Source organism: Cupressus sempervirens, chromosome 1 (assembly GCF_028749045.1).
Source record: "Cupressus sempervirens isolate cs-2001-9-10 chromosome 1, ASM2874904v1, whole genome shotgun sequence".
In the NCBI taxonomy this organism is placed as follows: Eukaryota; Viridiplantae; Streptophyta; class Pinopsida; order Cupressales; family Cupressaceae; genus Cupressus; species Cupressus sempervirens.
The window spans coordinates 506,294,854-506,307,813 of NC_143118.1; the positions used below are offsets into that span (position 1 = coordinate 506,294,854).

The window sequence follows — 12,960 nt, forward strand, 5'->3', positions numbered from 1 at the left end:
TTCAATAGACAGTTCAAGATGTCAGTACTTACATAGAAAACTACAAATTAAATAAGAAAATACAACTCTTAGATCTGCATACTGTTGCTTGAAAGAAGCGCGTCAACAAAAGAAAAAATAATATATATTCAATGTACATCACATGTAATTTGCAGTGTTGGTGTTATTTTGATCCATAGTGTTGAGACTCTGGACTCTGCAAGCTCTTTTTGCACTTCAAGTTGGACTAAATGGAAACTCAACCAAACCTAGGCAAAACTCAGCAATTAAAAACTATATTTAATATATTTATACAAAATTCTTTTAATGTTTTTTTTCACTTTATAGTTCATTTTGTACTTTCCTCAGACTCATTTGACTACTTAAGCCCCTGAATTGGACTAAGATCCTTGACTGCTCACCAAAACTAAATAACTCTGCTTTAATTACACAAGTTCAGACAGGAAACAAACCAACCAAGCAAACTAGAAGAGAGGAGGAGTGCATATACATTATAATGTGCTGAATGAATTATCTTGCTGTAAGAAATATGCAAGCATCAATCGAAAAAATAAATTATTCAAAAACTGACAATAAAAGACATTTAAATGATGATACTTACACATTTCCAGTTCCCTCCGACAAAGAACTGTCAAAATCAAAGCAAAATATTAGTGCCATGCTATGGACAAAAATTAGTCAAGTGGAAAATGAAATTAAGAAACGGAATCTCATGAAACAAATGAAATTATACTCAGTCCTACCTAAAAGGTTGTCATTTTGATTACATGAGGTAAATGCTCCTCTCACTCAATATTACCAAGTCAGCGACTTAAAAATTTAAACAGGAATATCTTCTACCATAAAGCAATACAGCTGTTTGACATAATTACCAAGCCAACAATGTGGAAAGCTAAATTCAACTACTTTCTAGAGAAATCAATTCATAAAATCCATGAGTAGATTGCTTCAACTTGATGTCTGCTCATCGCAATATATACACACACGTACACATCACACACACTTATAAACATTGGGGTTGTGAGTAAACGTTATGTATGGTAAGGAATAACATCAAATAGTTCTATATTTGTAATGTGAATAACAAAAGAAAAACCTTCTTGACCATAAAATCCTAGAGTTCCATGTTTCCGCTGATTGGGTGGCATCCCTGAAGTCCAGTACACATAAGGACGCATCTTCGACCAGCAGCCCGTATTTTAAAAGCAAGATAGTTGTTTAATTTGACACATAAGAATTCAAAACTTAAAAGGCAAATTTTTTTGTAGCAATCTTAAAATATTCTTAAATGCTGTAATAGAATAGAAGATTTTTACCGTATAAGAGACCAAATAATAAAAATGAGTGGATTGTGATTGCAAATTCAGCGCATTATATGCACATGTTGAACGTTGGCTGTGTTTAACATGTTTAGATTATTTGAATCGCCACTCTGTAAAGGAAATTAGTTCAATTGATCTATTGATAAGAAAGTTTAGTTCACACAGAGTCAAATCAAGTATTGCCTAACGCCTGACAATGTAAGAGATGAACCCAGATTCTAATCCATCGCAAATCTGGGCTGTAAATACCTCCAAACCAAAAGAATTTGCATCCCCAAAACAGCGTTCCCACTTCCCAAGGACGTCAGAGGAAGAGTGATATATGATCGGTAAAGGCATTCAATCGAAAAAGCTATGCCATACAACTGCATTGGCCTGTTAAAGTTAGATCCTTCAAGATTTGTAATCTAAATAGATTTAGTCCTACATCAGAGATATTGACAAACCTTGCCGGTCCCTGCCATACAGGTGACAACTCCGCGTGTGGGCTTGGCCTTGCTTGTGCCCACAAGCTGAAGCTGAAGCCTCCTCTGCATTTGGATTTGTGGCCTCGAGCTCTTCACAAGTAAGGCAGAAGCAGAGGCCGAGGCAGATGATGCAGTTATCATGGCCGCCATCCTTCCTTGTTCGCTCTGCGTCTGTGTCTTAGAAAATACACCACAGTTTTAGGGTTGCACGACACACGGAAGAGCGAAATATAGAACGGTGTCTCAATCCGTATAAATAGTAGTTAGCAGTTGAATGAAAGGGAGGTCGTACAGCATTAAATGTTTGTTTTCTCCAGAGTCACACATAGAAATGCCTATCTCTATGCCTGACTAAACGATAAACAGTCCAACGGCGATCATCCCAATATTTTTGTAAGTTCTCTCTACCTCGGACGAGGGGAATGGCAGTAGGTACATTCACCACTCTCTCTTTGAACGACGGGTACATTCACCACTCTGACTACCATCGACTCCGCCTAAATTTGACCTCCATACTAGTACCCATTTTTCAAGTTGTTCATCATTTGTTGCATTGTCTATTGTGTTTGGGGCGCAATATTTATTGCAACAACATAGTTTAAAACATTTTCCTACATTTTTTCTATTTTTGAGCTTCACTAAATTATGGGTAGTAATTAGGTGCATTGAGTTGTCAAATTATTTCTTTTTATTTGATTTAACATGTTTGTTTGTGCAAGTCATTAAAGGCTACCAATCTTCTTATTGTGACTCTCTATTTAGTATATTCCATAATAATTGACAAAACTGTGTCTATGTTGTACTTTCACCCTCTTGTCACAACATTTTTTTGTAAGGTGACAACTATGATGACCTGCTCCCACAATGTTCTTGTGTGTGAATGTGATGTGTAGATAGGCTTGTCCATTGACACGATGGTAATGCGTGAGGTCACCTACCAAGATTATAGACTCCACCAAGCAAAAAAATTGAAACATTGTATAAATAAATGAATGAGTGTATAGCTAAAGTACATAGAACAAATGCAACATTTGCATGTGTAATTCAATCTTAATTCCCTATAATGTAATGCATATTTTACTCGTTTTGAATTAAATATTGGCACTTGCACCTATGAGGTGCATTGATGATGTTGATAGTTAGATATGTTCTCTAGTATATATCATTTGGCAAAGAGGAGAAGTTTGAAGATTTGGAATTGCTTTTGTTGGGATTAGTTATTTTGATTATAGTTGATGCAAGAGAAAATAAGAGAAATTTTTGATATAGCTTAGTTCCCTTGAGGTTTAGATCCAATCTCAATTTATCCCTCGCAATAGAAGCAGAGTTGGACTAATAACCACCAATAGCATGAAGTTTGAAGATTTGAAATTACTTTTGTTGGGTACAATTGTTTGGATTATAGCTGATGCAACAAAGAATGCAAGGAAAAATTGAATATTTATGGATGCAATCTCTATACGTTGGCAAAGTTATATGTAATGTCATTTCAATACATATTTCTTACGCAAAATTTATAGTAGACTTGTTCTTTACATTTGAATTTGTATGCTTGATTGTATGTCATGTCTTCAAAAAGTTGTACCACATAGGTAGGAAAATTATGTCATGCCTTGATTTCTTAGAGAGAGAGAGTCATTGCAATAGAGCCTCATCTTTTTTTTGTATTTATCATGTATTGGGTTATTTTCCATTTTGGAATATCTCTCAAAGGATGACATTAATTAGATGTGAATGTCATGTAATAACCTTAATCTAGACATAGTTGTGAATGTTAGGCCTTGCATCTCTATCTTTGCAATGTCTATTATTGATCTTTGTAGTGTTAGCCCCTGATATTTGTGCATTGTTATAAGACATGTCGTTGCGAGGGGTATGAGCCTTCTACTTTCCAGTGATATTGTTGGTATCAACACAACCTTGGGGTTGGCTTGGTTTCAAGGTGGAAGGTTGTAATTTTTTATCCTTGCTAGAACACACATTGGAACATCTGGTAGTTTAAAGCCATGACTATAAACCATGTCAATTACTTCGTCGAAAGCTCTATATACAAGGCTTGTTTGTGTCCATATATTTATGGTCAACATGATGTGGTGTCCTTTGTAACTTAATCCTTCTTTTAAAGTTGTTCATGTTATAATGATTTAGAATAACTGAGAGGGATCTACTGAATCAGTTATCCTCAGGTCTAGATGTACCAATTCAACCTTTAATCACTTCAAATAGATTAATCAAACTCAGATACCCACTCAGTCCCTATAGCATATCATCAGCAATTTAATGTTTCATGCAATATCTTAACTCTATGTCTCTATATGTGTCGTGTGTCAGTAAATAAACTATTGTAAAGTATAGCATGTAAAACAATAACATCCACTCATAAAAATAACACTTTGACACCAAGATTAACATGGAAACCCAATTTGCGAAAAACTACCAAGTAACATGATACCAACTTTTCACTTTTCTAAAGTGAGCTCAGTTAATAGCCAGCCCTATTTAAGTTTATACAACTCATTCTTAAATGTGACCATGTTAAAGAATTTAGTCGCTCTGTTAGGAGTGGCCTTGTTAGAGGACTTTAGAATATTCCATTAGAATGTCACCTTGATTAAAGGATTTACAAAATAGTTGTTAGGTCAACCTTGATTAAAGGATTTTGGACTAATACAATGGTTAGAATGGAACAATAAGTTTGATCTATAAAGTACAACTTACTTTGTGAATTCAAATCTCTATTCATTCATATGTTAGTTCATTGGCTGGCCTTCATTAATATTTCCATCACTAATTTGCTTGGCATCTCTTCAAGAAATCACTTCTTCACAAACTCTTCACACTTCACCACTGTTGTTCTCCTCTTCATAGCTTCTCCTTAAGATCACCAATCAACCATGAACCAACCTTGAAATTCATTCCTTATGTATCCTTAAATAGGTAATTTCAATCTTTTATCACTTAAACATCATTGTTGATCTTAGGGTTAAATTATATTCATCGAATCCTTCCATCTTTTTTTTCTCCTTCTAGAAACCTCTGATCAAATCCTTGCCTTTGATCACATAACAAACTCTCCTCATGCATTAAATATGTTAGCTCATCAATCCTTATCTTCTACACACTTGACTGATTCAAAATTTCAACTGTGTTGGCCTCAAACTCAAATCTTTCTAAAGCTATATCTTATGTTGTCACTCAGTAATCATTGTGTTCTTCAACTCAATCATCAGTGTGTAACTCGGTAATCACTACACTTTCTTACTCGACATCAACATGCTCGCTTGACCATTACTACACTCGATCGCAACTACACTTTTATATACATTTGCTCATAAATAACTAACTTCTCGACTTGAACAGTTTCCCATGACTTCTACTAAGTTCCTTAATCTTCTGCTTCAATTCCTTCATTGACTGTACAACACTGATACTCGGTCAAACTTATCCTTTTTACTTGTTTCATCTCTTAGCTTCATCCAATTGTGTTCTTTACCTCATGTATTCATTGAACAACACATTATTTTGTCAAGGACTAACTTATCAAGTGCCCATTGTATTTCCATGATACTTAACACATCTCAACTCAACCTTTCACGAGGTCATCACATGATCTCTTCTTTTCAAATCCTCTTCATCAATCAAATGATATGGCACTCTACAATGTTAGTAAATATCTCTCTAGTAGGTTTGACACTCTATCTTACCAATAGGTTTGACATCAATGATAGCATAACAATTTCTCCAATTGTAGTGTCCAACAATTCATCGTCAATTACAATATCTATTGTGTATTAGGTGTTTATTGTTCTACTTATTGCAATTAGATAGCTTTACATTATTTTATTGTGCAACCTAACTATATCATTGATAGAAAATAGGTGCATCGAGTTGTCAAATTATCTCATTTTCCTTAATGCAACATATTTGTTTGTGCGAGTCATTGGGAGCTACCAATCTTTGTGATGTATGTTTGCACTTTGTATATTCTATAATACTTGATGAAATTGTGTTTGTGTTGTACTTTTTTCATGTTGTCTAAACATTATTTGCAAGGTCAAAACTATTACCATAATGCCCTCATGTGTGATTATGATGTTTATATGGGTTTATCCATCACATATGGTAATTGTGAAAAAAGTCACCTACAAAGATTATGGAAATGCCACTGAAGCTTAGGTGTTGACTATGTGGAAATTCCCAATGTATCTTATTGTCTATTTTTAGTAACAATTTTGGCCCTTTGAAACTTATTTCATCAATAAGAATATATCGTATGTCCTTCATTTCCTCTCAGAATGTTGTTAATGCACGTCTTTGCAGTGATTGGTATTTATTTAATAAGTATACGACCATTGAATGTATTGTTGTTGCATGTACATATTGACTGCAATGATTCCTATTGAATCACTATGAGGAGTTTTTTTTTTGTTGTAGTGGCTTAGTATTGATGAATTTCTTACATGTGTTATTCAATAGGGCTTTCTTGTCCTAACTATTTCTTCAATGATTGTGTAAGTGGAAATGCTTGATGTAGCCTATTGCCTATTTTCAGTAACAATTTTGGCCCTATGAAACTCATTTCATCAATAAGAATATATCTTATGTCCTTCATTTCCTCTCAGAATGTTGTTAATGCATGTCCTTGGTGTGGTTGCATTTCTTTAATAGGTATCCTAGCAGTGAATGTATTGTTGTTGTATGTATATATTGAACACAATTATTCCTATTGAATCAATGTAAGAAGTTATTTTTTGTTATAGTGGCTTAGTATTGAGTGCATTTCTTACACGTATTATTCAATAGGATTTTCTTGTCTAGTCTAATTCTTCAATGATTGTGTAAGTGGGCTAACATAGGGGATTTTGCTACAGTTTGCAATTACTCCAAGTGTTACCTCTTACTTTGCTAATAATGCATAGTTTGAAATTTCATTGTCAAATACCATAGCCTCGTCCCATGGCAATATGCTTTACTTCCATTCATGAATTGCATTATAGTTTTGTGTAAGGTATTCTTATTTGATCCCATCTTCAGCTTGTATCAAACTCATACCTATGAAGCATGTCAAGTTCATCTGGGTTGGCATTGTTTGAGGGTCCCATCTGAGAAACAAGTTCTCATTTGTTCATCTATTATATCTGTCCCATGGTTGTATCACTGACACTTTCTTCATCATTGTCACCTAATACCTTCCTCTTAGATGATGTTCTGAATGTGTCATACATTGTATTTGGTCACATTCTTAGCTTCCAATTTTCAATTATTGTAGCTTTAACAAGTCTTGTATCACTTTCTATATGGCAAAAATGTATGTATAAGAGTATCTCGCTCTAATAGAATATTTTGTAGTGATTGAAGTCCTTCTATGGAATGGTGTAGAACTTTGGATAAACATTGACCATGGATTTTTCCTTTGTACTTTTTGCGATTTGTAGAATAAATAAGATTTAATTGATGTACTCCCTTGAGCTATGGGTGTCATTCTAAGTAGGCATATAATTATTTGTTGAGAACATGGTTTGCATATGTTGTCATTATTATTCAATGTAACACTTTCTTTCCAACATTCAAAGTTGTGAAAGGTCAATTGAAAGCTTTGAAGGATAACTTTTGCAACATGTGAGATGTTTCTTGTGCTCGTATATCACTCTCTACCACAATCTTTGTCATGAATTTATGGTATGTAGTGAGGGTCGAGTTGTTTGTCTAATGCATTATAATGATTCTTGTCAACATGTTGGTGTAGGTCTTGGATGTTCTCCCTACTTTTGACACATATAACTTGGCTATGTATTTAAGAGCCAGTGTTATATGAGATGATGGGCTAATTATAATGCCCCCACTAAGGAATCCAGAAGGTCTAGTTTAAAAGTACTAAAATCTTGACTATTATTTCTCTAAAACCTTACTTACTCAAATATGTATATCAAATTTTATATTTAAGGTGAGATTAGACATCAATTTAGGTTCCCCAACATTAACACCAATGCTATAATCCAATTTGTCAATGCATAGCTACTTAATTTGATACATAAATGAAATCCATCAGCTTAAGAATTACATAAGATAAACATGCCATAAGAATGTAAGTTACATGTTTTACTCTTATCCATTCAACTCATTCTATTATGAACATTATTGGTCATCTTTAAATATTCCATACATTAAATATGAAGAATTTGCAACAAGACTTGCTCTTATAAAATCCTAGCTTTTGTTTGAGTGTTAGATCACCCCTTGTTCTTAAGTTTACATATGTATATATTTAAATAATCAGGTTTAACAATTATAATAAGAAACTATTGTTGCTTTTATTGAATTCCACATGCTTAAAGACAACACACATAAAGATAACTTTTTATATTATATAAACACATGTTCCACTGTTTTATAGTTACTTATTTGCATTATGAACATCAAAAGATTTACAAGACAATTTCTTCGAAAATTGTATATGTAAAATATGGCATTTCATCCCTTTCCTTTCTCCTAGAGATACCCTTTTTCCCACAACTTTACAAGCTAGTACACAATATATCACAATTTTCAACATTTGCATAGAATCATCACTTTGTAATGCAACACTTTGAAATGTAAGTTATAAAGAATGATCTTTAGCAGCTTCAAATAGAGATTGAATACAAGTCATCCATCAATCATGTGGATCCACAAAGGTCCACTCCCCTGTGCTAGGAGATATAAGCAAAGCCCAAACATGAAACTAGGGTTGTCTAAGATTGTAGGATATCCCATGTCAACTCAACAACAAAGACCAAAGCCCAACAAGGTATAACTAACAAAGTATTAACTTCAAAGTACATAATACAATGAGAATATTAAAGGTCCAATATCTTAATATGAATATCAAAACACAAATGTCAAAGCCTGGAAAGTATCATCACAAAACATGAGAGGAGAGTTCTCTAGGGTGCAGGGTATATGAGTGCCATCATGTAGTCTTTTATATGTTGAGATTATGTCTAGAAATCATGTACCTTCGTGCTCTCATGTGGCTTTCCCTAGTGGTTACTTAAGACCCTGGTACTCCTATAGGGCCTATTTGGACCATAAAATCCATTATTTAATTTTGTTATTAAATTTTAATCAATCCTTATTATTATCCCCAACTGATAATGTAACTGATAATGAGAGATTGTTAGCCCTAACTGATAATGTTATGAATATCCATAAGAAAGTCATGTTAGTTGTTATATTGTCATTGATGTCAAAGTCTTAGTTGGCTAGACATTATGTTAATTCAGTAGAGTACCATATCATTTGATTGATGAAGAAGATTTGTAGAAAGTATGATGAAGACATAAGTAATATGTAAGGTATTCAACAAGTACTTGGATGAGTTGGACAAAGATAATGTAATATTGGTTTGATTGTTTTACAATCATATATTATTGTAATGTATTGAAGAACACAAGCTTAACTGCCTGACAAGGTTAATGAAGGGAGACTGTATTCACTAGGTGACTACAGTGTTGCCTAAGTGATTAGCAAAGGCGAAGAAAAATAGAGTATTGCTTCAGCGAGTATAATAATAACCAAGTACTATATTACACGAGTAACTGTTATGTTTGTCAAGTAATACCTAGAAGAACAAGTTCAAAGAATTATAATCTAAGGCCAATTTTCGATGGAACCATGGAAAGTTCGAGATGGTCTAAGGCACAAATCAAATTTTGTTACAAGATCTAGGACTGGGAAAATTCAAGAAGGATAAGGATGGACATAAAGTTCTAAGAAAGATATATTTTTTGAGTGTCTAAATTCATTGTATGGAGTTTGAATTTGGAAATTTAGTATGAACCTAATATTGATGGGTGTGATTAACTAGCAAAATATGGAAGGATTTGAAAGCATTAAGAAAACTATTTATGGATGAGATTGAGATAGTTTTAGGTTGTTGATCACATCGTTGATTGAAGGAATGTTGGTTTTGTTATGTTGTTGATGTTGTTGATTGAATGCAAGAGAGGAGATCAAAGTGTGAAGTTAAGGAAGGTAAAATAAGATAGTTGAGCCAAGTGAATCGAGTAGAGGAAAGAGAGAGAGAGGGAGTAAATCAGCCAGTCAAATGTTCAAAGTGAAAAGAGATCAAAGTGAGAGATCAAACAAAGACAAGAGCAAGGAATAGAGATCTAAACAAGCAAGGTAGTTGTTATTCTTAATAGATAATTTCTACTGTTACTTTTTAACCATTGTAGTAGAAAATCTCAAAAAGAACCGAGTGGACCTAACAAGTTTGTAAAATATTATATGGTAATATCATTTAGTGGTGTTGGTAAGTCCTTTAAATTAGGCCACGCTTTAGTCAGGTACAGGGAGTGATAAGGTCTAGATGGTCTTTTGGTGAAATCCTCTAACAAGGTCACATTAACAATGTGTTTGTAACCTATAACAAGGTTGGCTCCTAGCAAAGCTCACTTTAGAAGACTGAAAATTTTTGGGTTGTCAGTCCTAGGTGGTTTTTCCCTCCACAAGGTTTTCATGTTAAAAATCATGATGTTAATAGTGTGAATGTTATTTGTGTTGCAAGGTGTTTTACATATTTTTACATTATACTACAATTCGATAATAAGTAAGTTGTTTTACTGATTCGCAATAATGAAAAGAACAATAAGTTGACAATTTGAAGCAAATTGGTTAAAAGAGTTTAATGACAATTTGTATGCGTACACCGAGTAATTATAGATAAAGTTTTGTTGGTGTTGCAATTGTTTGAAGGGATTGTGGATAAGTGAACATAATTGATTCACCCTCCTCTCATTTATCTAACAATTGATATCAAAGCACAATGCTTGGAGAAAGAAGTTTAAAGGAACTTGAGAAAACTATTAAAGATGTATAACAGAGATGCACCAAGACTGAACAAGGAGAATTTTTCATCATGGAAGGGCATAATGAAGTTGCATCTATCTGGAATTGGAGATAATGTCTCACATTGGTTGGAACATGAATATGCTACACTTGTTGGTCCTCTAACTGTGGAGCAAATGAATCATAAAAGAAATCATAATAGCACGATGATTGAGATTGCATATGCACTCAATGATGCCAAGTTTGATGACATCAAGGAGTGTATTAATGCCAAACATATGTGGGATAAATCGACACTTGTATATGGAGGAGATGATAATGTAAGAAGAGCCAAAGTTGAAAGTCTCATAGGTAAGTATGATGACATGAGAATTAAAGAAGGTGAAAATGATGCTCAGTATGTAAACTGAATTAAAGATGTTGTAAGTGCAATCAGAGCTGCTAGAGGAACTATCATTGATTCTAGAATTGTAAGTAAAGTTCTTAGAATTCTCCTGTCTATTTATGCTATCAAAGTTTCATCTATCCTAGAAGTGAGAGTCATTCCTGTATTGACACTTGATAGTCTAGTTGGTTAGATGACTGCATTTGAGTTGAGAAATTATGAAAATAGTATGGTTACAATTAGAAATGCATTTATGTCTTCACTAGCCATTGGAAATTCAAAGAAAAAGAAGAAAAGTAAAGAAGAAAGTAAAATCTAAATATGAAGATGATCTACATGAACTTGAAGCATTTCTTGCAAGAAGCTTGTCAAGAGGTAAAGGTGAATACAAAGGCAAATTTCCCTTGATTTGTTTCAAATGTAATGAGGTTGGTCATTTTGTTGATAAATGTCCTAATAGAAGTAAGTCTGATAGAAATGATAGAAATGACAAGAAAGATTTCAAGTACAGGAAGAACAAGGACTACAAAGACAAAAGAAAGAAGTCATGCTACATTGTTGAGGAAGAGCACACCAAATTCAATTTTGATGATGACAAGGAAGTAGTTGAAATGGTTCATATTGCAATCAAGGAAGATCTAAATGGTGAAAGTTATGAAAGTGAAACTGCCCTTATTTCACATGTTAGTAATAATGACTCATGGATTATTGACAGTGGTTAATTACATCACATAACTAGTGATCTAAGTAAGTTTGATAAATTTGAAGAAATTGATTATGGTGGAATAATTAAGCCAGGTAATGATGTTCCATGCCCAGTGAAAGGTAAAGGATCACTAATGATGAATGATAAGATCATATGTGATGATGCATATTGGGTTTAAGGACTTAAGTATAATCTTTTGATTATTATATAGTTGAATAACTCAGGTCACAACTTGGAATTTGAGAAAAGAAAGATCAAGATCTTTAATGATGACAATAATTTGATTGGAAAAGGAATGCAAACAAAAGGTAACTTATTCAGCTGAGACATGCTTATTTGCTAAAATTGAAAATGCGTGGCTATGTCATAAAAGGTTGTGTCATGTAAACTTTGAGAACATGGTAAAAATCTCAAGAGGCTTAATAAATTTGCAAAAACTAGAGAATGCTAGGTGTCAGGAATGTTAGCTCGATAAGATGACAAAGGCTAGTTTTTCTAGCAAGTTACACACTTCAAATGATATCCTGGAACTAGTACTCATAGATTTATGTGGTCTAATTGGTGTTTATAATTAGTATGGTAATAGACATTTCATATTGTTTGTTGATGATTGTTATGTTCATGAAGGTGAAATCACATGATTTTGATATTTTCAAATAGTATAAAGCTAGAATTGAAAAGGAAAGTGGTAAATCATTGAAATGTCTAAGATCTTATAGAGGTGGTGTGAGTTTATGTCTATTGAATTTACTAACTTTTGTGCTAAGAATGGTATTAAAAGATAGTTATATGCACCAAGGACACCACAATAAAATGGTATTGTTGAAAGGAGAAATAGATAAATTATGGATTGTGCAACGACTTTGATGATTAAGAATGAGGTTTCTCAAATATTCCAAAGAGAAGCAATTATTATTGATGTGTATACTCTCAACGAAGTTCAATTGAAGGAAAGAAGGAACAAAACTCTCTATGAACTTTGGTATGGTCACACACTAAATATAAGTTATTTTAAAATCTTTGGAAGTAGGTATTATATTCACAAGGATGCAAGGAATGGTAAATTTGATATTAAGGAGATGAAGGTATATTCCTTTATTATTCATCTAAGAGTAAATCTTATAAATGTTTGAGCAAAGCTACTAATATGACTAAAAGTGCAAATGTAAGATTTGATGAGTTTGTAGAGAAGAACAATGTGGAAATCAAGAAGGAACATGAAGATTACAACAAGTTTGTCTATGTTTATGA

General features: G+C 33.3%; 1 protein-coding gene across 1 annotated transcript in view; it reads right to left on the bottom strand.

The window, feature by feature from the left end:
* The window catches only part of LOC149578448 (triosephosphate isomerase, chloroplastic-like), a 59,284-nt gene extending 57,270 nt beyond the window's left edge, over nucleotides 1-2,014 (bottom strand). The window contains exons 1-2 of the mRNA XM_089829188.1: nucleotides 1,769-2,014; nucleotides 602-628 (exon numbers count right to left, since the gene is read on the bottom strand). Coding sequence (XP_089685314.1) covers nucleotides 602-628; nucleotides 1,769-1,939 — 198 coding nt within the window. The 5' untranslated portion in view covers nucleotides 1,940-2,014. The remainder of the gene's footprint in view (nucleotides 1-601; nucleotides 629-1,768) is intronic.
* Nucleotides 2,015-12,960: the final 10,946 nt, after the last annotated feature.